The sequence below is a fragment of the Volvox carteri genome (genome assembly GCF_000143455.1).
Source record: "Volvox carteri f. nagariensis unplaced genomic scaffold VOLCAscaffold_13, whole genome shotgun sequence".
Lineage (NCBI taxonomy): Eukaryota > Viridiplantae > Chlorophyta > Chlorophyceae > Chlamydomonadales > Volvocaceae > Volvox > Volvox carteri.
Genome location: NW_003307556.1, coordinates 262,822 through 287,705, shown reverse-complemented (window position 1 = coordinate 287,705; position 24,884 = coordinate 262,822). Strand labels below are relative to the sequence as shown.

The following is a 24,884-nucleotide window of genomic DNA, read 5'->3' as shown; positions in this document are numbered from 1 at the left end:
ATTGGGAGTGGGGGGTTGGGAGTGGGGGGTTGGGAGTGGAGGGTTGGGAGTGGGGGTTGGGAGTGGGGGGTTGGGAGTGGGGGGTTGGGAGTGGGGGGTTGGGTGGCGAACAAAAAGCTATGTGGGGCAAGGGGAACATGATATCTCAGTGCGGCGGAAACGTTCCCCACTTGGCCCTCAGTAAGCCCCTGCCTGTAATATTTGTTGCACACAGTGCGGCACCAGTACGCATGCATTGCATATCCCCCGCGCTACCTACTCACATGCGTGTGGCCGCACGTCGCCGTCACAGCTAGGGCCCCCATGAAACTCCGCCTCGATCAGTCCACTTAGTGTGAACTAGGCCCGCAGCAAAACCATCCGGTGCTAAGACAAACGATTCAAAACATTCCTATCGAGCCGGCCAGCTGACCAACGCGAAAATCCGTGATACCCAACCAGCCACTCAGCCGCCCAATCACTCACCTGCCCGGCCGCCCATCCACCATCACCACTCACGCGTCCAGCCCCGCTCAAACCGTTCAGATTGCAAGTGATAAGGCGATATTCCTGGCCACGGAGCTGGCCAAGGTGTTCATGCCCGCCTACGTCTGTAGCGTGTACGTTCGGAGGGACCCAAGCTGGCAGGCAGTTAACAGCAGCTTCGCGCCCATGGCCTTGGAGATGATCAGGTGCGGCCGCGCACGCATACAGGCACATGTGTACAGCATCTCAGGGTGTACAGCATCTCAGGGTGTACTGCATCTCAGGGTGTACTGCATCTCAGGGTGTACTGCATCTCAGGGTGTACTGCATCTCAGGGTGTACTGCATCTCAGGGTGTACTGCATCTCAGCCACATGAAGTACAGGGGTTCGTACTCTTCCGCGGTTTTAGGCACCTGAAGCAGGTCAGGTCAGGTCAGGCCAGAGCGCAAGACCAGGAGCACAGGGGCACAGGGCGTCAGGATTGCGTGTTTTATAATTCCGTTTCCGTTTCCAAACAACAGATCCGAAACGGGCAATACACACTTGCTTGTCTGCTTAATGAACGCCTGTAAAAAGCTGTCTTCTTTAGCTTCTTAGGTCCTCTGCGGTGGTGGCATCCCAGCTGGTTAGCGGCCTCCTTGACTGCCATGCGCACGGAACATCGCTGTCAAGTGGGTGGCACGGGATGCCTTGCCGCGATAAGGTTCCATACGACCATGTCTACTGCTGGTGCCGTACTAAATGCTGTACACCGTACCGGTGCCTTCAGGTTAAGCAATGCTGGCTCTGTCCTGACGTTATCCCTCATCCCAAACGGGTAAGTTACCCGTGTCCACTTAATAACGCCAATGTGGTTTTGAGGTGTTGCCTTCACAGCTCTCAGGTTATCTATCTACGCGATCGATCCGCGGCCGCAGATAAGGCCCGTAACAGCAGCTCCGGCAGCTGCTCCGCCTGCATTGCTGTCGATGCACGTAGAGCTGTAAGCAAAACCGCTGCTCGCTCGCCTAGAACACTCTCAGCGATAAAACTGCATCCAAAAAGCAAAGCTTCTTTTAGGTGGCGAGGAGAGCGAGCGCGATGGACCAGATTGGCTACTGCCCCGCTTTGACCGTTGATCTGTTTTGAAATCACGAAGCCTTTCCTTACATGTATACCTGCATCACCCTTGCGTTCCGTCTCAGCGTCATCTACACTATGGTGCCGCTCAAGGGCTCCACTCCAGACGACGACCCAAATTGGAGAGCCATCGGAAAGGACTGGCTGCAAGACAAGTGAGCGGCTAACTTGACGCTGGGAAAAGGGGAGGGAGGGGAAAGGGGCCGTACGGAGGCACTGAGGGAGCGCGCGGTAGATTTACGGTAACGTACACCAAGGGTGCTGTTGTAGATTATGCCGTCGTACGCGTTCCAGTGCAAATAAGTTGGTGAAATGGCGCTCCGCGGCCGCTGCCACCTCGCTTCCGCAGGTTCAATGAGGACAAGGTGCTGCACGCCATCGACACCTCAGACCTCACCATTATCGGGCCGTACAACCTGACTCAAGGTAGAGTCGTACATCTAAGTAGGAATTTCCCACTGCCACCGTACATTGTAGCCGTTGACGGCGCCCCCGTCATGGTTGCCAATGCGTCCTACCTTGCAGCTTCAGGGCCTTTATTCAGCGTGCGCTTGGAGCAAAGCGCTGCGGTCTGGGACACATTCGCTAATCGCTTGCCTGCAGCCACATGCTGTCGTGTTTGCACATCGGCAGCATCGTGGCCAGTTAGCCCAAATCACACGACCCACATGCTGCAGCTTAAACCCCCGAATCTCTTCTCATTTCACGGAAGCCAGGTCTGTGTAACCAATAGACCTCGTTGTTGGTTCGTAAGAAGCAAGGTGGATACCATCCTGCTGTTTACGACATGTAATCGCCGTACCCACGCAATCTCCCACGTGTCCATCATACCACGCACCCACGCACTCCCCTTCCCTCGTTTCAGGTGGTATCGGGCTCGTCGCCATGTTGTCCATTCGCATACCCAACGCATCGCCCAATGACACCTTCAACATCCCAACCTACGTCCACGGGAATCTCGGGAGCTGGCAGAAGCCTCCCCGCCAGCAGGACGGCCCCAACACCACCGACACGCCCTTCGCGCCGTACATGTACAACTATAGTACGGGCAGCAAGTGGTGGGGCCTGACCACAGTGCTCATCTCCTGGGACATCCTGCGCGAGCGGGTGATGAGGCTTCAGGAACTGGAGGGCCTTGGCTACCGTTACGTGTTGTCGAGACCGGCGCTGCAGAAGGAGCTGCTACGAGCGAAGCTAGGTGGGTGTCTGAGCATTGCGATAAGTGTAGGGGTTCTGCAAATGTGGCGGTGCGTGGCTCAGTGCGGCTGCGGCTGTGAGAGCGAGCCCGGCTGCAAGGCACCCGGGAAAGAGAAGTACGGAGTCGCGGAAGGTATCAAAGGTGACCGCATCTCTTTCGTTACAAGCTGCAGCTTGTAGGGAAAAAGGAGGCTGATAATGATGAGGGAGATGCTGAGGTTTTTCCGTATTTGTATTTTTTCGCAATAAGCACGCACCATCACACCTGCAAGGGGCCGGGCCGGGTGTTGATATGCCATATGCGGTAAGCGGCAGGCCAGCCCGTCTGCATCACTGGCTCGCTTGTCTGCCAGTGGGTGCCTCCATCGATGTCCGTACGGCCCCACTCGCTAAGAACCCCTCGCTCGTGGGGCATTGGAAGGGACAACTGCGCGGATCTGGGTCTGGATCTGGATCTGAATGGTTGGCTCAAGTGACTCCCCCAGCCGACTTGCTCCACCGTGGCTTTCGCCTCAAGTCATCTTCTTTTCCTCCACGTCCCTCATCACCATCACAGACATGGGCAATGGCAGTCACGAATTGGCGGTAGCGTGGAGCGCCAATGTGCAGTCCGTGGGCCCTGATGCCACCAACAACAATGCCAAGCCCACTCGTCCTGGGGAGGCTCGACCGCTGATCTATTACGACCTGCACAAGGTTAGTAGGATCCGGATGAGGGCTGGGCAAGCTGCGGCTAGCTCGTAGGGACCCGGAACCCGCTGGGGGTCCCTGGGGGCCGACCCTGCCTGGCACCTACCTGACGTTTCCCCACCTTGCCTGGCAAGTGTGTGTGCGGGGGGGGGGTAAGTGTGCCCCCTACATTTGACATGTTTACCTGTTAGGCAATTGGCGGAGGCCTTACCCAAGTGTCTCCATAAATGCTGCGCAGACTCAGTCAATGGGACCCAGGGCTGAATACCTTCACAGCGCAATAATGGTCTCTGTTTCTCGAACACCTTGATGACGTGCGCACAACACAACACAACACAACACAACACAACACAACACAACACAACACAACACAACACAACACAACACAACACAACACAACACAACACAACACAACACAACACAACACAACACAACACAACACAACACAACACAACACAACACAACACAACACAACACAACACAACACAACACAACACAACACAACACAACACAACACAACACAACACAACACAACACAACACAACACAACACAACACAACACAACACAACACAACACAACACAACACAACACAACACAACACAACACAACACAACACAACACAACACAACACAACACAACACAACACAACACAACACAACACAACACAACACAACACAACACAACACAACACAACACAACACAACATCGGGTTCCCTCCCCCTGTCGCCGCCCTCTTTCCCTCCGTCTCCCCCGTCCAGTCTCTTCCTTTCTCCCCCCACCCCAGCTTGCTAATCTGCACGCTTTCCCTTACATGCATGCCTTTGCAAATATGCCCGCCCATCTTATCTTTCCCTTGCAGAAATTAAGCAAGCCCGCTGAGGCACGGATTTCTGTGGAGGGTGCTGAGATGACCCTCTTCCTGGAGCCTGCAGCGGGCTGGGCACCCGAGTGGCGCAATCCGCTGCTGGCGGTGGTTGCGGTGGGGTCGCTGCTCGTGGCCGCCATGCTCTTCACGATACTGGTCAACCGGAGGCAACACCTGGGACTGCTGCATGCCATGATTCCCAAAAAGGTGCGTATGGAGGGAACGAAAATCAGGAGAGGAGGGTCAGAGGGGTGAGCAGGCGGCGCGAGCTATATAAGAAAAGGCAGGGTTGAGGGAGGAAGGAAGTTATTAGGGTAGGGGGCCCACAGGAAGTGCGTGGTGGTTTCCGACGGGAGATGGGGTAGGTGTGCACGGCAGGGAAGCGGACTAAGCGGCAGCAGTAGTAGCTGCCAGCAGGCACACAGCGGCCCCAGAGGGGAAGGGGTGGGCCTAAAATTGGTGATGTCAGCTGGTATAGGGTGCAGGCATTCGGAGTTTCCTCAGGGCCCAAGAAACCGTCGCCATGTCTGGGATCAAGGCGCCCCTTGTGCCGTACCGTCCTGGCCCCGCGTTGTCAGACTGCCGTACAGACATTCACGTACGCGTCACTTGCGTTCCGACTGGAGGAAGTAGATGTTGCCTTATGATAAGAAAGATGTAATAATGTGATATGAACATCAACATTAACATACACCCGCCGTGTGTCAGCAGGTTATCAGCACCATCCGGCGAGGCGACATCTTCACCGAGTCGTTTGATTGCGTCACCATCCTCTTCTCGGATATTGTGTCGTACACCAGCATGAGTGCACAGATGGCTCCCATTGAGGTCGTACAGATGCTGGACGAGCTGTACAAAGAGTACGGTACGTGTGCCGTAATGTGGGTGATTAATTTGGGTGGCCTGGCCCTGAACCGGCGGGCTTACGGCTGTGGAGGCTACATGTAGCTGCAAGTACACTATAGTATACTGGATGGGGATTCCTATTAGTGTCATTGAATTGGCGTGGACCTGGCTAATTGATTGGCATGGCTACCATGCCATGACATTACATAACTGGCTGCATGGCTGGCTGGGTACACATATATATACCCAACTGGCTAGTGTTCCTAGCCCGGGAGGAGGATCCTTGTGAGCATCGGACGCCGTGGCTTGGCGATGGCAACAGCTACGGGTGCAACAGCAGCAGTAGCAGTAGAAACAGTAGCAGCGAAGGGCCACACATGCTTGCTTGGTTCTGTTCGCGCTCACCACCGCCACCGCCACCGCCATCCCTGCAGATAACCTGACGGAGAAGCACAAGCTGTACAAGGTGGAGACAATCGGAGGCGAGCTTTTGCGCCAGGAAGGGGGACAGATAACAAAGATTACCTTGGCAGGCAGAAAACAAAACAAAACAGAGCGTGTCTGTGTGTATGAGTTACACTGAGTTGTAGTACAAATCCTATACGGTGACACGAGATCCCCCGTACGAGCCCCGACGGGTGCAAGGGTCAGGCTGGGGAACTGATGATAATAGTACATGCGGAGTTGCGCGTGTGGAGGGAAGAAGATAACCACGTGGGCCAACTTCAGGCATGCTTATCCCTGCTCGCTGCGCAGCTCGAGGGCCCCCTGCCAGATATCCCCCGCCCTGGATGGGCACATAATAGCAAATCTACATCGGAATACGTATCCAAATACGCACTTTTCTCACTTCCACTGATGTACGGACACAGCGGGTCGTACAAACACACCACGATGCTCAAATGGACGTCCCTTCCCGGCTGCTTTCCTTCCTCCCGAACGGCCCCTTTCCCGCACATCTTCTTCCTGGCACTGCACAGATGCCTTCATGGTGGTGGGCGGCGCACCCGACCCCATGGCCCCGCATGAGGCCGCCCGGCGGGTTGCCCAAATGGCCCTGGACATGGTGGAGCTCACTCGGTGCGGCCGGAGGGTAAATTATGGGGGAGGAAATGGAAGGTCAGCATCAGGGGTATCATCATTGGGTTGCCGCCGGAGGCAGTGTCGTACGGAGTGCGCCCCGCCTGTCCTCGTGACTACGCATGGATACCGCTTTCGTAACCACGACGTACGACTGTCGTACCTTGGATTTGCAGGACACGCGTCCTCTCAGGGGGGCAGGTCCTTCGAATCCGTGTGGGTATTCATTCAGGCCCCGTTGTGGCGGCCGTGGTGGGGCGCAAGATGCCCCGGTACTGCCTGTTCGGAGGTGGGCGCGTCAGGAGTGCGGTGGAGGGGGGAGGGGAGGGGGGGATGAGGGGGATGACGGGGGAAGCGGCTCCTGAGTGTGTGTATGGAGTGTAGTACTACTATTCACCCGTGCTATGTCCGGTAATTTGAATCCTTAGCGGTTTTGCTGTATGAAGTGTGGCGGGTGGGGACGTTTGCATTCCCTGCCTGCCGGCAGTGCTCTGCCTAGCCTGGCCTTAGCCTGGTCTAGGGTGGAGGTCGTGAGGTTCCACGTCAACGATGACGACGATGACGTCAGCATACGTGGTCGGGAGGTGCGTCCCGCAGGCCTTGCTGCTCACGTCGTGGATGACGCCAGATCGCAAATATCTCCTAATCTATCTATAAATATCTCCTACTCACCTTCCAGCTGTAGATGCTGCTTTCCGACGCCTCCAGCCGCCCAAGTGCGCTATCCCAAACTGCCTAATGTATGCTTTACCACGCCACGCTAACTGTTAGTGTTCTTACTCACGCCATGTCCTCCGTTGCCTCCGCGGTCTCGTGTCGTTACGCGGCGGCTCGCACTGGTGCTGCAGATACGGTCAATACAGCAAACCGAATGGAGTCAAACGGCAGCCCCATGCGAATCCATGTCAGCGCCGCCACCGCGAATTTGCTGCAGCAGGCGGCAGGTTTCGTACTGGAGGCGCGTGGAGGTGGGTGCGACAGTGAGGCACTGTGGGGTTGTGAGGGCGCACACCGCTTCCTGCAGGGGGGAAGAAGCCGCGTAGCTGTGCATGTCGCTGAAGTACGTTTCCCCCGGTACGTGCATACGCGGCCGTGTGGAGTTTGCGGAGCTGCTGCTGCTGCTGCTACTGCTGCTGCTGCTGGGGCCCTTGGACGACTATTTGGTCTCCCACTGGGGCTGCTGGGGCTGTGGTGGCTGCTAGTTAGGGAGCTGGGGGTCGCTTGTCGCCCCCATCACAGTTCAGCACCAGGGTCTGTGATCATCACTACAACACCCCCATCACTACGACATTTCGCAGATCCGTATCCGGAGCATGTGCGGCAAGTTTCGTTCAGCCGCTCATGCTCATCCAACGACGCAGCTTGCTGGGGCAACATTTCCCCTAAATGCCGTATACACCCTTGGAACTGACCTTGGCCTCCCACCATCCCTCTTCTGTTTCGCCTCATGCACCACCTCATGCTTCGTCCTCCTCGACCCATGCCATCACACGTGCTGGTCGGAACAACGGATCGACGGGTGCTGGCGACCTGACTTGCCCCGGCCTGGCGGGGCAACAAACCCTTTCCGATTTCACCCCTACTTCCGGCACCTACGGCGCCCTCAACATTGTACCATTGGAAATCACACGTACATGTACATGGACACACGCACAGACGTTCCTATTAAGGGCAAGGTGTGTATTAGTGTGGTGGATAGTTGAGACACGGGTTTTAGGGTTTTAAGGGTTCAAATGGTTTAACGGTTTAATGATTTTGGCGCTTCAGGGTGCACACCGAGGACAAGATTGGGGACGTGCGTGCATGTGTGTATTGTGTGTATCTCACATGAGTGTCAAGATGCATGAACATTCCTTTCTCTATCGCACACACATACAAACAAAACACAACCACACACATTCTTCACCCTCCACGCGCCCCCACTCCTCTCCTCCCGCCTCATGCCCTATGTCCTCCCGTCCTCCCTTCCCATGCTGATGCGGGCAGGGATCCATGTCCACGTTCTGGGTTACGAGCTCAGCGGGGAACCTTGCAGGTCTGCTGTGGGGGCGGGGAGATGGGTGGGGGGCCGGGGAGACATGCATGCACTGGCAGCGAGAAAAAATGAAAGGTACAGGGGACGTGAGAGGACACGGTAATGAGCTCCCTGCACATCGCCTACGGCACGTCTAATAAGTTGGCCATGCGTTGCCATATCGTTGCACTATCACAACAAACAGCCAAGCTAGACCACCTGTACGGCCTCATGCTCTAAAGTTCGGGTCTGTTGTTGATGTCTGAAACGCACCAGTGTGACGTTTTTAGACCTGGGAGTTCCTCACCCTCACTCGCACCCTCACTCTCACCCTCACTCTCACTCTCACCCTCACTCTCACCCTCACTCTCACCCTCACTCTCACCCTCCTCTCACCCTACCACCTTCGGCTCCTCCGTCCTTTCCCGTAACCTCACAGCTCCACAGCCCTCCCTGGGGCCATCCCTCAGCGGCCCCATGCCGGACGACACAACGAACCGGAACACACCTCCCCAGCAACCGCCGTCGTCGTACTTCCCACAAGACCCGGCGGTGGCCTTGCCGTCTGCTCGGGACAATGCGGTGCCAGCGGCGGCGGTAGACCTGGTTTCTCAGCAGCAGCAGCAGCAGCAGCAGCAGATGCTGCAGGTGCAAGCCCTTGATGAGGTTGTTAGCACTTGCAAATCCCCTAAGTCCTGTCAGCTACAGCACCAACCTGCGACAGGGTCCGGACCGCTGCACGGGCCCGGTCAGGGACAGGGTCAGGTCCAGTTGGCGGCCGCCTGTCTGAAGCAGCAGCTGTTGTTTGAAGAGCGAGCTGACGGTGGTGGCAGTGGCAGAGGCGTTGGCGTTGTCGGAGCCGGCAATGCAGCGACATCGCCGCCGTTGCTGCTGGTACGGCCCCTTCCGTCAACATCGCGCCTGAGCGCCCTGGCCGTACGACTTAGAGATCCGGAGAACTCCCTGGACAGCGGCGGCGGCGGCAAGTGCGTGTGAGGGTTAGGGAGCGAGTGGGGCACGTAAGGGCACAACGTATTAATGCGCCATCTATATAGCGATTGAAGAAAACGAATGATGTTTGGGGGCTCTCTAGGCATCTTAGCGACCCGATATCGCTGGTATGCACAGCTCGGCGCCATTAACGGCCGGAAAAGGCGCCAGGCGGAACTCCGCACGAACAGGCGCCCTCCAAGCAACCAGAGTCACTCACTTGGCCAACACGCCGAAGGGAAGACCCGGGGCACGGCGTCTAATTGGCTGCCAGGGCAAAGGTCTTCGAGGCAGGGACACCACCTGCTGGCCACCACCATCAAGGACCCCTCACCCCGCGTACGGCACAGGGACTGGAATCTATCGGACAAATTGGGCCTGCAGTGGAAAATGTTGAGCTTGTGGCGGGCTCGTGTAACCCACGGTAACCAGCACGCCTCCGTGAAGTAGCAGTACACCGTCTCTACCAGCCTTCCCGTCGTGTAAGCCTAGCCCAGGGCGTGTGCCGCTGTGAAATGATGGGAACACGCCACGTTATGTTCACTTAATGGTGAACATGCATACGATAGTGCGTGAGTTGTCAGGTGACATCACTACACATCTTCAGCATGTGCAGGTGCGCCCCTCGTGTGTTCATCTCAGCCAAGGCCATGGCTTGTGCGTCCGGTGCCCATCCCTGCCGTACATTTACAGGGACGGCGGGGAGTCCGGCTCACCTGACAACTCGTGCTCCGGACGCGGAGGAGGAGGCGTACGACTGCTGTCCAGCAGCACACTTTGCATTTCAGGCGGCCAGGTACTGCCCGCCGTTGCCTCTGAAAGGTACGAAAAACCGTACGACAGTGGCTTTGCCTATTGTACGACAGGTATCAGCGAAGGAAACAGTTCCTTGCCTTGAAATATATCTGGGAGGGCCGGCCAGGAGACCCGGGCGGATAGAGGCAAACCATCACCGGACCCACAGCACTGACCGGGTGTATCACAAACTAATGCAACGGCCCAACCCAATCCAACCCAACAAGCCACAGACGGAGTTTCTCGGAAAGGGAAAACGGTATAGTCCGACATGGCAGCGCCATCAAGGCCAGATTTGTCCTCCTCTCTGACGCTTTTTGCCGAACCTTAATGAGTGACACGACGACACAGGGGCCCAGCTGTCTCGCTGTCTCGCTGGGCTGGTGACGGAAAAGATAACGGTGACGAGCGCCGGGGGGGAGAGGCGGCAGGGAAAAGCCGATGGCAGCCTCATGGGCGTCCTTGGCGCTGCCATACTAGCTACACACAATAAGTAAAGATGCAAATGTACAGATAATCGTACAGATGCGCACCCTGACTTTGGATGATTGACGCAACATACGCCTCTTCCTTCCTTCCTTTACCCGAAGGAGCACCCCTTGCCAGCTCCCACCTCCTCCCCCACCCTGCTCCTCTTCCTGCTCCTCTTCCTGCCCTCTTGCCACCACATGCTCCATGAATTGCAGCGGCGTCGCCTGATCGGACCGCAGTACGGCATGCAGCTAATTGTACGGCAACGCCCATCGACCGAATACTAAAAACGTTAGACGCGCATGTGGCAAGATGGATGTGCAAACGGATGATAAACGGATGAATGGCTTAAGACTTGCGGACTGAAGAACCCTATGGATAAGCGACCGTTGTCCCCACGCGGCTTACGAAGCACACGGCTCAGGAAACTGCTCCGCCGGTGTCACCCGCAGCCAGGGGGGCAGGCAATGACCAAGGGGGGAAATTTTATGCGGATCAAATAAAAGTTAACGACAGCTTTAATACAGAACCTACCTTAAGCAATTTCAATTTTACTCTTTACGTTAATGAATTCGTCTCGATGTGAGGTAATGCCCTATTAAGTGTGGGGGAGACGCTACATAACGCCAGCGGCTGGAGGACTGTCCATCGTCGCCGCCTTGTCCTGGAATCACCCTGGAGTCGACCCCCTTTCCCCGACCCCAGATTCCACGAAGGGCAGCTGGTCAGCCATATACATACACACATACAAACATACACATGCATACATACACATGCATACATACAACATGCATACATACAACATACATACATACATGCATACATACACACACATGCATACACATACAGAATACATACACGCGTGATGTATGAGGGTTGCATGCCCACATGCGCACAAAGGGGAAGGCTTGCTTTGAACTTGGTGCGCGGCTCAGGTGGCGAATGTGTAGAACTGGATCCCGCTGCGCTGCATTACCCGGGGTAGGTGCATAGCTTTAGATTGGCTTCATTGTCGACGGATCTGACTCCAGCTCGACCGCTTCGTGGACTTCGGTGCGAAACACCGTGTTCTGCTGTGAGTGAGTTGCTGCGAATTCTGCTGCTGCTGGTGTTGCAATTGAAGCTGCCGTTGCATGCGAAGGCAGCGTCCGGGCGAGGAGGTGGAGGCGGCAGCAGGAGGAGTGTTTGCAAAGGTGGCAGTGCATGCGTTTTCCTGGCTAAAAGTAGCAGCCATTGGGGCCCCAGTCCGGTGAACTGAACTGACTTTTACTTGCATACTATTAAGCTAACTGGCTGACCTCTTAACCCCAGGGGTCCCGCGTTTATAGCAGCACAGATTGTAGTGGCCTGGCGTATAGCGAGGTCCCCGACGCTGTTTTCGGAAGCATTACTGGCGAGCTAGATAGACTGCGGTGCATGGGTGATGAGGTGCTTATCACAGGTGATTTTAATGCCCGTACGGCAGCTATTCTAGACTTGCCCGAAGTAAATGGAATAGGGGCACACTCCCTTGTCGGCGTTCCCCTTAAAAATAGAGATAATGGAGTCAACTGTTCTGGCCGCTGGTTGGCACAAATGTGTCTTGACACAGGGCTAGCCATTGTCAGTGTCGTTGTTAAGGACGCCCGGTCCAACCCACGCGGCTGCGTGGGGGAAAACCGCCTTCTTGCGGGATCTCAGATATTAGTGCTTTTACCGAGCATTTTTCCAAGGTGCTTAATGGTACTGGAGAGACGAGGCAATGCCGCAATGAGGGTATCCAGTTTAAATGGCTGGACGAGGACCGGGTGACGCACCGACGGGAATTAGCTGCTTGGCTTAACAAGGATTTTACGGAGGCCGAAGTTGTTAGTGGTCTCAAGGCTATGCGCAACAATAAGTCCGCGGGCCTGGAGGGAACCCCGGCCGAGTATTATAAGTACACTATCAAGGAAAGTGAAGGGCAGCAGCCCGTGTAGTGTTGGCGCCTTACTTAACGGTGCTATACAACCGCATATACGGAGCTGAATACCCGCAAGGATTCACAACTAGCACCCTGTCCCCCATATTCAAAAAAGGGGACGTGTCATGCTGTGACAATTACCGGGGAATAGCAGTTGGGGGTCCCCTGAGCAAACTTTACGGCAATATCATCGGGAGGCGACTCACCAATTACTGTGAGGGCAATAGGCTACGTGCCGGTAACCAGGCTGGGTGTAGGCATGGTTTTGGCACCGAGCATCACTTGTTTACATTAAGGCATCTTATCTCGAAGCACACTGTGACCGGAGCCAGGCCGCTTATTATCGTGCAAATTGACTTTAGTAATTGACTTTTTTGGCGTTCGACTCCATTGACCATGAGGCACTTTGGGACTTCCTCATGTCGTACGGGCTACACGGGCGCATCCTTGATTCTTTGAAGGCTACCTGCGCTGACGTGAAGGTTTGGGTCAAGTTGGGGAATAGGTTGGGACCTGAATTCACGGTGGGCGTGGTGTGAAGCAATGGTGCCCCCTTAGCGTAACCCTTTTGGGACTCTTCATAGAAGTATTCGCTCATTATATTGATGCTTACGATGCTAATTGCCATGTACGCCTTCCTAGCCGATGGAGCACCCTCCGCGAGCAGAGTGTTAGCCTGGCGGGCGATGAACTCACTAACCTACTTTTCGTTGACGATGTGTCACTGGTAGCGACCGGGCACGATAGAGCAGAATGCCTTCTGGGGCTACTCGAAGCCTACTGGAAAGCGACGGGTATGGCCACGAATGCCGCCAAGTGCGAGGTCCTCATTTTTGGGGGCGTTACACGTGAGCGGAAGCGGCTTATGGAAGCTGAGCACCGGTTAGGTGGAGTGGGGTTGCGGGTGCTGACCGGCAAAGAGACAGCACGTACCTCGGGTTGCACTATGGCCCAGGAGCGCAGTTTTCAGCATGTACCAAGCAACTACTCGCAGCAGGGAGGCGGGCCACGTTTGGGCTCAGCACCCTGTGTCGAGATGAGAAAATTACCACCACCAAGCTTTGTATGTCTCTCTACAATACACTAGTTGTACCGGTGTATTCTTATGGAGCGCAAGTTTGGGGAGCTGACTTCGTAAATGTGAGGTTTGAAGGTGCTATGACTAATCCCATGGTCCAGGAGCAGCGTGCATACATGCGATCTGTAGTTGGGGCGAGGAGCCCGACTATGGCTTCCCTATACCCTGAGCTGTCACAGAGGCCGCTCCAGTTCCATTGGACCAATCTTGTACTTAGGTTTTGGAACTCTGTGGTTAACAGGCCGGGAACTCTGTGTCACCGGGCATTTGTCGCTGACCTGGAATTGGCACTCTGCACTTGGGGGCGTCACTGAGTGTTGGACAAGCAAGGTACTAGCCTTTCGTACTAGCTTAGGAGCGGAACCCCCCACTAATACGCGCGGTGATGATCTTATAGCGTATTACGCCACCCTTAAATTGCCAGTTGAGAGCATTCTTAAGGTATTTGCCAAGCGGCTTGATGAACGTTCATGGTTCATGGTTCATGGCTTAGGAGTCCTGTACCGTCCTTGGGGGCCCCATCAGGCTTTTGTGAACACCCCGCACGTGTGTGTTCGCGGAGAACGTGTAACTTGTACATACACCTACACATACCCAGATCTGTCCAAAGTGACATGTTTCCCGACTGCCCTGAACGATGTAGGGACCAACGCAGCGCCCCCAAGTCTGTATGTATGTGGGTGCCAGGGCCCCGCATGATCTGATTCGGTTGTGATGGCCGCCCCAGACCGGCCCCCCCCGGTCGCTTCAGTCACAGCCTCTGACAGACTCATCATCTGCGTCAAGTATCGGGGCAGACACCCCGGCGTGTGCCATCTAAAACTCGCATCTGGCCCCCAGCCGCCTGGCGCTCATGGCGCCTGGGGTTGTTGGGGCGATGACAACATTGAAATAGCGTCTGGAAGTTTGCTGGCTGACCGAGCCATCAGCATCTTTCCAAGCAAGCGGGGCACCCACATCGCAGCCAAAAACAGGGTCTTCTTTCCATCCACAGACAGCAGAGCAAAACATGTTTTGCTCTTCAGGAGTCATTTATCCACGGAAAAACCACGCAAAGCTACGTCAGGACGTTTCTGATCAAGTGCTCCTCCCTCGATGCCGGGCCATGTCGACGATTGCGCCCGCATGGAAACGGCGCCGGAGTTAACGACGAGGCCGGCAGGGAAGAGCATTCACGAAAAAAGGTCCCCGTCCTAGAGGCCCTTCACTCCACGGGCGCCAGCACTCACCTCGAGGACGACCCGTGTAAAAATACCCGTCACGTCTGCAAATATACTCGCACCAGAACACCCCACACAGATGCGGAAAGCACCACCGTTCTAGGGAATGTCCAGGGAAATAGGAGGTAATATAGCCCTCAACCCGCAGGTAATATGTATATGTATAGCAGTCCAGACCACGCTCCTTTGCGGTGTCGCTCTCCCTTTCCAGTGGGTTTGTCCAACCCATGACAGACCTCCTGCACTCTTCTCCATCGCCGTTCTCACATGCACAGACATACATACGCGCGTTAGAGCCACACTGCACATGCACTGCTTCTTTACCACCAGCTGTAAGTCACTCAGGTATATTGAGGACTTAAGACTCGGTACCAAGCGCCGAAGAGCGCGAAAAACTGTTCATAGACAGAAAGTAGCCGACAGAGGGAGAAATATAGAGGGATATAGAAGAATGGATATTAGGATTGGAGTTCTGACTATAGCACAAAAAACAGCAGCACCGGCACCACAAGCACCCTCCACTCTACCCTGCAAAATAGTTATATATATTCACTCCAAACGGCGTCCTTACTGAAGACATCCTCTAAGACACCTCCTTGCCCAGCACCCTCATGCGCCTCTCCATTCCCCCAATAATCGCTGTGCATTCCACTTCCCTCCTCTCCTCTCCCATCTCGACCTCCACTGCATTCGGCGGCTCCTCAAAGCGGCCTTACGTTTCCCAGCTGCGCTGCGGACCCTAAGGTTTCCGCACTCTCCCTCCCCTGCTCCTCGCGCTCCCATTGCGTTCAGATTCCTAGACTAGGAAACACCTGTCGCATCTCTCACCCTTGCAAAACTGAGCTCACCAGCGCCATCACGCACCACGCACGGCTGGCGTCCTGGCCGGCGCCGGCTCCGTGATGGGCTTGAGGAAGTGTTGGCATGCCTCAACGGCCCACCAGCAGATGGTGCATGAGGGCACCTGCTGCGCCAGGCGCGGCACCAGACCCACCCACAGCGCTCCGAGACCCCTATGGGTCACCATCCACACTCCCGTCTTGAAGAACGCCCCCACTTGGCCCGCCGCATTCAGGCTGATGGCGTCTGCTGCGTGAGTCTGGAGGGTAATAAACGGGAAGGGCGAAAGGAACCGGAAGGGCCAAGGGACGGAAATGTGCAAAAAGAAGCGGCGTTAAAGATAACAGTTAGGATGAGAGTATATGCGCAAGATGTCCAAAATTGATATCGTCCCTTCACGAAAGTCTGGAGGGAGGAAAGCGGTTAGGATACGAAATCCTCACTCCCAATACGTAACGCGTTAAAGGATCAGTTTTAGTAACATGTTTTAAAGAAGAGCCATCCTCCCAGAGTATCGGAGACCGAAGTAAGGGACACGAGTATCGATGCCGCTGGGTGTATATGTGGGCGCCGACAGCACAAACGCGGCGGAGGGCAGTGGGAAGGGAAAGGCGACCATGGTAAAATGGCGGGGAAAGTGGCGAAGGGGGCGGCTGCCCAACGATGGGACATGGGGAGAAAGGAGAGACGGAACGTACTCCTGCTGCTGCAAGCCACTGCCCTCCGTTGCCAAGCCACCAGGACTGTGCAAGTCCCCAGGACCTCAATAGCCACCACCTGGCCACATGATCGTCACCACCATGACAGCGCATACCCGCCACTGCCAGCAAGCACCTGCTCACCACCGCCATCACCACCATCGTGCTTACCTGCATGTATGTCTTGACGACGTCGAAGGGCATGGAGATCAATGTAGCCGCGCTGCCGGCCGCGGCGCCGATTGCAATGTCCCACACCTGCCCCAGGGGGTTGGGAGGGTGGGAGGGTGGGAGCACAAGTGTAACGGAGGTGCTCAACAAGGGCGGCCGGTCGGCAAGGTAACCGGGTGCAGCAGGGCAGGCAGGTAGGGGGCGAAGGAAGGCAAGGGAGACGATGCGAGGGCGAGGTGAGGGAGGCGTGTCGACGTCACAGAAACGTGCCATGCATGCTGCCAACACGGCAGCGCTTCATGTTCGATGGTTCCCCCCGCAGCAGAGGGGGTTAGCTCGCCCCAGGCTGCGACAGAGGGGGCAGCAGGCGGCGGGCGGCTCACAGCTGGAGGTAACGCGGCGGAAGCCTCAGCTAGCCAGCCAGGCGGCACGGCCCCCAAACCATCTCTCTACCGTCAACCAAGTCCTTGACTGCTCATATGAGTTCAACCCTGACAAGCGTTATGAGGTAAAACCAGTCCCTGTGTCGCCACAAACCCACAGCATGTGTGCCGGTCGTACCTCCGACACCCTGCCAGCCTTTGGCCGGCGCCGGTCGTGTCCAGGTCCGTTGTCTAGTTGTATTCCGCCTCCCCCTCCCCCGCCCCCTCCTCCGCCCCCGCCCCCAATCCCAACCGTGTGAACACAGAGCCCTAGGGTAATTACTGCGATATCCGCCATGCCCTGCTGGCCGACATGTCCGCCACCCGACCTCAACACACGCCATCCCCCTGCCGCTTTCCCCCAGGCAACGCCACAATTGTGGTGGTGCCAAACCTATCTGCCGTACTGTCGTACCTGCGATGGGACCTTGCTTGCTGCACCAAACAATGGCGACGCCGTACCCTCCGCCCTGGTAAACTGGTTGTACACGTCCCGCAGCTGGCTGTACGTCGCCAGCTCGCTGATGTCGTACGGAAAGGACTCAAGGCAGTACGGCAGGAAACCCCAGTACAGACCCATGGGACCCTGCGAAGCACCGGTACCGCCCGCGGCAACGCCAATGTGCCGTGACGGATATGCAGATACATCGAGACAGTCAGAGCAGTACGGGCAGCAAAGTCTCCGTTGAAGTGATCCAGATGAAGAGCAACCGTTATTCAACTTTCCCCTGCAGCACCCGGGGTCTTCCCACCCGGGGAGAACCCACACACGCTGCGTCGCTGCTGCATCCCCTGCTGCTGCTTCCCCTACCTCCCCTGCTGCTGCTGTCCTCCAGGACACGGACGCGACAATTATCCCAAACGCCAAAGCCTTCCAAACTTCCAAGTACACCTGTACCGTAAATCCGCAGAGCCTATTAGGAGCCCAAAGTAGCCCGAATCACTCCCTGTTAGCGGTTGATTCGTCCTGCTAACCCAGCTGGCATATGTACGTATATATATCACAACCGCAAAAGCACCGCGACCTGACGCGACGGCGAAGGTTTCCCCCAGTTCCCCATCAGCACGTCCGCACCCATGCGCCCCGGTGCCCCCTCCTGCTCACCCGGGTTCGCACCACGTTGGCCATTTCCCGAAACAGGTTCCCGCTGATGAGCCCCGCCTGGGCCTGGTGACGAAACAGCTCCAGGGGGCCCTCCACCAGGGCCGTCGCGATGGCGCCCACCTGCGCGCCGACAACAAGTGTGAATACCAACCTCGTATGTATACCAACATGCGGTGAGTCCGACGGGGATGTTTTTCCTTCCGGATGCGAGCTCCGAGGTTTCTTCGCGCACCCGCCCTCGGGCACAGCAGGCAAAGGAGCGCAGACCGAGAGGGACTCACTTACCGTCGCACCGACCATGTTGGCGCTCGCGAGCATCCCCACGTCGGACCCGTCAGCGGTACACCCCCCGCCGGGACCCGACACCCCCGCACCAGAGATTCCTGAGAGACAGCAGCGAGAGACGGTATCGGCGTCAGTGCGAGGCGAGGGGAAAAAAGGGGCCAGCCACAAGGCCAGCCTCATTAATACTATCCATGCGAGGGGAAATGGCCGTATTGGGGGGTGCTACCTAGAAGCCGTTACCGTTACCACAACCTTTGGGGGTTTCGCTTCTTGGTGGATTGCTTAAAAAGTGCTTAATGCGGACATTTTAGCTCTCCTGCGGTGCATCTACCAGAGACCTAAAAGACGGCCGAAACGGCACATATACATATTTAATAGCGACGGATTGTCTCGTCCTGGCCCCCTGCACAGAGCAGCTTCACGTCGCCGTAATCGTGGCAGTGGTCCTCTCAGGACGCTATACAGTTCCTTCATGGCGCTTAGATTCCCCAGACTCCGGACACCACACGGGGGCCCACACCACCGCAAGGCCCCCGCGCGGAAAAAGACTGCTGCCAGTGCTGCGGAAGCGGCCGGGGATCAGCCATGTCGTGCAACTTGTCCACCCCACCTTCTTGCAGCGCCACTTCCTCATCGTGCATGTGGTGTCCGCTGCTGAAGTGTACGTGTGCCTTGTCGCCGCTGGCCGTGTGCTGAACATGCACCAAGTTCGCCGCCCCGCCTGCCGCCGCGGCGGCATCGCTGCTCTGTTGCTGCCGTTCCTGCTGCACCATCACGTCCAGGGCGGCGCGTTTTGCGGCACAGAATGTGAGCCAGTGGATAGCGCCCACGACAACGCTGAATGCCGTGGCGCTGCCGATGCCGCTGTAAAGCTGTTGCATGAAGCGGGGACCCCAGCCGTCTCGTGTCATGTTGGTCAGTACGGCAGATGCGCTGATGCCATCCGCTTGACATCGCACCTGGGATGCCGCGGCAATGCAAGCAATGGCAATAGGGCCGAATGGGCGTGGGTTGCGGAAACGAGGCCACGGTGGGCAGAGGGGTAGAGAGGTTCGGGACGGGAACCGAGGGGGAGGGAAGGAAACCGAGGGGAAGGGTACAAGGGCGAGATCAGTGGGGTCGGAAAGGGGGACACAGAAGAGAATCCATACAATGACAAGCTGTGCAGGACCCTGCAAAGCAACTAGGCATCGTGTTTGTAGTGACAGACCCGGCAGCTGACGCTGCACTTGCTACCCATTGCAGTTTTAACAGGCGCCCCTCAAGGTGGCCCGCTAGAGGTCAAGCGAAGCTGACCCAGATGGCCAAACCGCCGCGCACGCACCTTAATCGTCTCCAACGGATAGAGAATTACAATCTGACAGACTTCTCCTACAGCTCCACAAATTGCATCCACAGCTGGTTGTGGGAGATAAAATCTGCTGCGCGCAGGTTAAGGTATCCATGCGGTCATGCCGTTGGCCGTCAGGGACGAAAAAGAGCAGAATATAACCAAAAAGCATATCAAAGCCGCAGTAACTCAAACGCACCTCTGCATTTGCTGAGGAGCAACTCGTGTGTGCCCAGAGCGACGTGCTGTGTGTAAGACGACACCCGCGCCCACAGCCACTGACGCTGCGACCGCAACACGGGCCAGCTGCGCCCGCCTGGGCAAGGGCATACTCATACCCTTTAAGAAGTTACTCATGGTAGATAACCTTTTGGTAAATATTTTATAAGAGCAGCTGTGTAACCACAAATAATCGCCCAACAGGCTAACGACGCTTTACTGCCCATAAACAAACGTAATGGCGCGATACTTCATAACTTCACACCAAATTTGTATGCGTGATGGAGCTGTAAACAAAACGTTCAGCGTCTATTTGTTAAGCGGTTCTCCAATACATAAGCAAAATTCTTTTGCCAAGCTAAATTGTTTTTGCCACCTATGCTGGATAACCGAATGCAGAGCTGCCTTTGCGCAGTCCAGCGGTCAGTCGTCCAATCCGCTCCGGAACCAGCCTTAAAAACGGCATTTCCGCGTCATTGCATTCCTTATAATCAGTATCTGCTGTCGCATCCCCGAAGACGTATCAATCATTTTCGACGCATTTACTTTGGCATGGCTCAACACCCTGTTGCAACCGTGGGTTGTAGCGGTCCTTCGCGGTCCACCGTAAGGTGCATTTCTATCCCGCTTTCCAGGCTTCTAGAAATTCGCAAACTATTGCTTAAAGCTTAAGCTTGAAGTGCTGTAACTTTTTTTTACGTTTACGTTTACGTTTACAAGCTTCAAGCTTGTACGGTCCAGACGAGCCAAAAGGCTCATGAACCGCCAACAAACCGAACAAGGTAAGACAAACGGTTTGGTGTCAAACCGTGCCAAGCAACGCCAAACCTGGCGAAGCCGCTGTTCATCCGTTCTTCCAGCGCGGTAAGCCTTGCTGCCAGGTCCTCGGCGACTTTGGTGACTTGTTCCAAGAGCGAAAGCTTGCCCATGATTGTCGGGAGCGCATCCAGATGTCCAGACGTCCATGACCGTGGTGTCGACACCGCGTTCCCACCTGGGCTGGGTGCCCGTGTTGTGTAGATGGATGAACGTCGCCATCTGCTGCTGTCGCAACTGTTTTCCAGACTTCGTGAGTGAGTCCATCAGGGTGAATCCATACCGCTCACGGGCGATCTTCCCCAAGGTTACAAAGGATTTTCGAACTTTGGGGTTAATCAAGATGTCCACCAAGGCCGTCGGTTCCTCAGTACCACCCGATTTTGCTGTTCGCAGCCGGCGCCTGTGATGGCCCCGATGCGGATTCAGCATTCACCCCAGGCTTCGCAAGCCACGGGAGGATGTCCAGTGCATAGCTGGCCCCGTTCCGGTGCTGCTGTACCAGCTCCTGCAGCACAGCTGGGAGCCACTTCTCCTCCAACAGCTTCACGGGTACCCGCGCCAGAACTTTATCCTCGTTGATCGCCCCGCTGTCACTCGTGGCCTCGTAGCGTCCGGAGAAGCCTGCTGTGGAGCTGCTGTCATCCGTTCTTCCAGCATGGTAAGCCTTGCTGCCAGGTCCTTGGCGACTTTGGTGACTTGTTCCAAGAGCGAAAGCTTGCCCATGATTGTCGGGAGTGCATCCAGATGATGGATCTTTTGATACACACTCTTAAGCATAGTCGCTTGGTCCATCATGTCACCCATGGTTGTGTCCACTGCCTGTGGCGACGCTGCAGGTTCACTGCCCTCGTTGCTGGCTTCTTGATGTGTGAAAAGTGTTCTAACTGGAGTGTTTCGCTTTGCTTAACGGATTTTTGCACTCGAGCCGCAATCTCAGAAATAGACTTGGGCGGAGTCGCCGTGGAGTATACCTTTGAATCTCCTAGCCTGTCGATAAAGGACTTACATCGTTGACCCTAACGGAATCCCCATCCAGAGGAGTAAATCCACCCACAAGTGAATTTCTGATCTTTGTAAGCTGTATGGCTAAGAAGATAAAGGCGATTGCCGAAGTCTATTTCTGAGATTGTGGCTCGAGTGCAAAAATCCGCTAAGCAATGCGAAAACACTTCAGTTAGAATGCTTTTCACACATCAGGAAGCCAGCGACGAGGGCAGCGAATCTGCAGCGTCGCCACAGGCAGCAGACACAACCATGGGTGACACGATGGACCAAGTGACTATGCTTAAGAGTGTGTATCAAAAGATCCATCATCTGGATGTGCTCCTGACAATCATGGGCAAGCTTTCGCTCTTGGAACAAGTCACCAAAGTCGCTGAGGACCTGGCAGCAAGGCTTACCATGCTGGAAGAATGGATGAACAGCGGCTCCGCAGCAGGCTTCTCCGGATGCTATGAGGCCACGAGTGACAGCGGGGCGATCAACGAGGATAAAGTTCTGGTGCGGGTACCCGTGAAGCTGTTGGAGGAGAAGCGGCTCCCAGCTGTGCTGCAGGAGCTGGTACAGCAGCACCGGAACGGGGCCAGCTATGCACTGGACATCCTCCCGTGGCTTGTGAAGCCCAGGGTGAATGCTGAATCCGCGTCGGGGCCATCACAGGCGCCAGCTGTGAACAGCAAAATCGGGTGGTACTGAGGAACCGACGGCCTTGGTGGACATCTTGATTAACCCCAAAGTTTAAAAATCCTTTGTAACCTTGGGGAAGATTGCCCGTGAGCGGTATGGAATCACCCTGATGGACTCACTCACGAAGTCTGGAAAACAGTTGCGACAGCAGCAGATGGTGATGTTCATCCATCTACACAACACGGGCACCCAGCCCAGGTGGGAACGTGGTGTCGACATCACGGTCATGGACGGACAATGCAGGGTCCCGTTTTAGGGACCTTGGGTTGACAGCCAGCCTGTCGGAACAGAAGCGGGCGGGGCTGCCGGACAGACCCCAAGGGGTGGTGCTGCGGGCAAGGCTTAGGGGGTCTCGAGCCAAGAGGTTCGTAAGATTAGGTTCTGTCAGTGGAACATTGGAAGAACTGTCTGACTGGAAACTTTACTGCGATGAGTTTCGTACAATAATCAAGGTGTATGATGTCGTTATTACAGAAACGCACAGTGTGGGGTTGGGATACCTTAAGGACGTTCTACCTAATGGATCTAAGGTGTTTACAGCTGGGGGTGAAAAGAATAGCGGGGGCATCTGTGTGTGGGTGAGGGAAAATTTTGCTAAAGCAGTCCATTTATCAGGCATCTCAACAGTGCCACATGGGATGGACAGCGTTTGGCTGCGAATCAAGGGAAGCATTTTAGGGCTAAAAGGAAACGGGTTATTGATTGGGGCATGCTATGCGGCCCTGGAGTGCTCCACGGTTTATAACACGGTACCGGGGCACAAGATGTCGGCTTCGTTGATGGCTAAGCGGGTCACCTGCCGACTCCAAACCCTGGTGAAACGCTTTGCTAAGCCAGGGGATGAGGTTATTCTCATGGGTGATATGAACGCTAGGGTGGGACGATTGTGGGAATCGCCTGATCTCCAGTATGAGGATGATCAAGAGGAGCTTTTGGGTTTTCAGGTGAATAACGTGGAGCTTTATAGGGGTGTTCCGGACAGGCGATCTCAGGATGCAGGCACTAACCAATTTGGCAAGGCATTCATGGCCATGTGTCGGGAAATGGAGATGATTGTTCTTAATGGGCGCGTTGCGGGTGATTTGGAAGGCAGCTTAACATTTCATCATAGAGTGCGAGAGTCGGGTAGCTTGATTGATATTTTCTTTGCCACGGCACGTTTGTACGCATACTGCAGTTGGCTGCGGGTGTTGGGAATTCCTGTAGCGGATTTTGGTCCGGGAGTGGGACGGTTGATGGGTGATCACTGCCCAGTTGCACTAGATCTCGATATTGGTGTATCCCAGCAGAAAGGCAGGGCAGCTGCGGGGCTTCGGTTCGACATGGACAGAATTGAGCAATACATGCATTGCTTTAAGACAGACGATGTTGCCTCTATCCAACGGATTGCAGAAGCCACCGCCCAGTTAGGAGGGGAGTATACGAGTACCCAGGTGGTGGAGATTATCCTCAACACCTTGTCGGACGTGGTAAAAAAAGTGGGTAGGATTCCTAGGTGTGCAGCCTCGGCTGCGAAGAAGACCTCTGATGCCCCCTGGTGGACAGAGGAATGCGCTGCAGCGCGAAATGCTATGCTGGCTCAGAAGGCTGAGATGCGGACAAACGCTATGCTGGATCATCCTGAGGAGTGGAGCAGATTCAGCAGGTTGCGTACTCGGTATCAAAGGTTGCGGCATGAAGCTATCGAAGCGTACAGGGTAAAGCGATATGAGACCTTCCTCAAGGAATGTTGCGGGGACCCGAGGGCCCTATGGAAGCGCATAAATGGAAAACGTGGACGGGGTTCTAGGAGATTCGTTTTTCTCGTTTCAGGGGGTTAAGCAGGGATGTCCTATAAGTCCAACACTCTACGGCATATTTGGGGAAGGGTTTGCGGATTATGTAGAAGCTAAGGACAGGCTTGCAACAGATGCTATGGCTGCTTCTGATTGCCCCATGAGCAACAGAATGCGTATCCCTTTGCTGTTGTATGCTGACGACCTTAGTCTTTTTGCTGGGTCGCACAGGCAATTAATGGCATTGTTGCGTGCGCTAAAGGAATGGTGCGAAGCTTTTGGCATGAGAGTAAATGTGGGAAAGTGTGAGGTGTTGTATTTTCATCGGGACCTGGAGGCACGTAAGGCTATGCACGTTTTGGGTTCGTACGGGCTTGTTACCATGAGTGTGAGGGAGGCTACAGGACACGCGCTCAAGAGTTTACCTTGGAAGAAGCGCGCACAATATTTGGGCCTGCATTATGGACCGGGTTCAACTTTCGAATCGTGCACAGATGAGTTGTTTGCATCAGGCCAGAAGGTGCTCTTCTCGCTGGTTAGTAAGCTTAAGTGACAAGGGCTTTTTGTCCCAGCTGTTGCGGTGAAAGCGTTTGATGCCCAGGTTTTGTCTATTCTGTCGTATGGGGTACAGGTTTGGGGCCCGTTAAGGGTTCTGGACATCCTGGAGCGCGGTTACCCTAGCAGCCAGGAACCACGATCTCGTTACTTTGAGATTGCACTGCAGGACAGGATGGTGGAACTGCAGAAGAACTTCCTGAAG

At 55.5% G+C, this 24,884-nt stretch overlaps 3 protein-coding genes across 3 annotated transcripts in view; 2 read left to right on the top strand and 1 right to left on the bottom strand.

Moving 5' to 3' along the window:
* The window catches only part of cyc3 (guanylyl and adenylyl cyclase family member), a gene marked incomplete at both ends in the record, with an annotated part of 12,550 nt that extends 1,673 nt beyond the window's left edge, over positions 1-10,877 (top strand). The window contains 19 exons of the mRNA XM_002949189.1: positions 526-671; positions 1,236-1,283; positions 1,651-1,740; positions 1,935-2,011; positions 2,451-2,783; positions 3,339-3,478; positions 4,333-4,545; positions 5,050-5,203; positions 5,619-5,747; positions 6,165-6,264; positions 6,441-6,553; positions 7,113-7,232; positions 7,921-7,940; positions 8,251-8,299; positions 8,718-8,860; positions 9,032-9,264; positions 9,885-9,925; positions 9,962-10,090; positions 10,750-10,877. Coding sequence (XP_002949235.1) covers positions 526-671; positions 1,236-1,283; positions 1,651-1,740; positions 1,935-2,011; positions 2,451-2,783; positions 3,339-3,478; positions 4,333-4,545; positions 5,050-5,203; positions 5,619-5,747; positions 6,165-6,264; positions 6,441-6,553; positions 7,113-7,232; positions 7,921-7,940; positions 8,251-8,299; positions 8,718-8,860; positions 9,032-9,264; positions 9,885-9,925; positions 9,962-10,090; positions 10,750-10,877 — 2,406 coding nt within the window. The remainder of the gene's footprint in view (positions 1-525; positions 672-1,235; positions 1,284-1,650; positions 1,741-1,934; positions 2,012-2,450; positions 2,784-3,338; positions 3,479-4,332; positions 4,546-5,049; positions 5,204-5,618; positions 5,748-6,164; positions 6,265-6,440; positions 6,554-7,112; positions 7,233-7,920; positions 7,941-8,250; positions 8,300-8,717; positions 8,861-9,031; positions 9,265-9,884; positions 9,926-9,961; positions 10,091-10,749) is intronic.
* A 3,493-nt stretch (positions 10,878-14,370) lies between these two features.
* VOLCADRAFT_89479 (uncharacterized protein) lies at positions 14,371-19,982 on the bottom strand (the record flags this gene model as incomplete). The annotated part of the gene is made up of 9 exons (XM_002949060.1): positions 14,371-14,414; positions 15,639-15,873; positions 16,484-16,570; positions 17,321-17,491; positions 18,011-18,130; positions 18,296-18,393; positions 18,906-19,254; positions 19,620-19,716; positions 19,825-19,982. The coding sequence occupies 9 exons, from the start codon at positions 19,980-19,982 to the stop codon at positions 14,371-14,373; spliced, it is 1,359 nt and encodes a 452-aa protein (XP_002949106.1).
* Positions 19,983-21,917: 1,935 nt separating this feature from the next.
* VOLCADRAFT_89478 (uncharacterized protein) lies at positions 21,918-22,358 on the top strand (the record flags this gene model as incomplete). The annotated part of the gene is made up of 1 exon (XM_002949188.1): positions 21,918-22,358. One exon carries the CDS (start codon positions 21,918-21,920, stop codon positions 22,356-22,358), a length of 441 nt encoding a protein of 146 aa, XP_002949234.1.
* Positions 22,359-24,884: the final 2,526 nt, after the last annotated feature.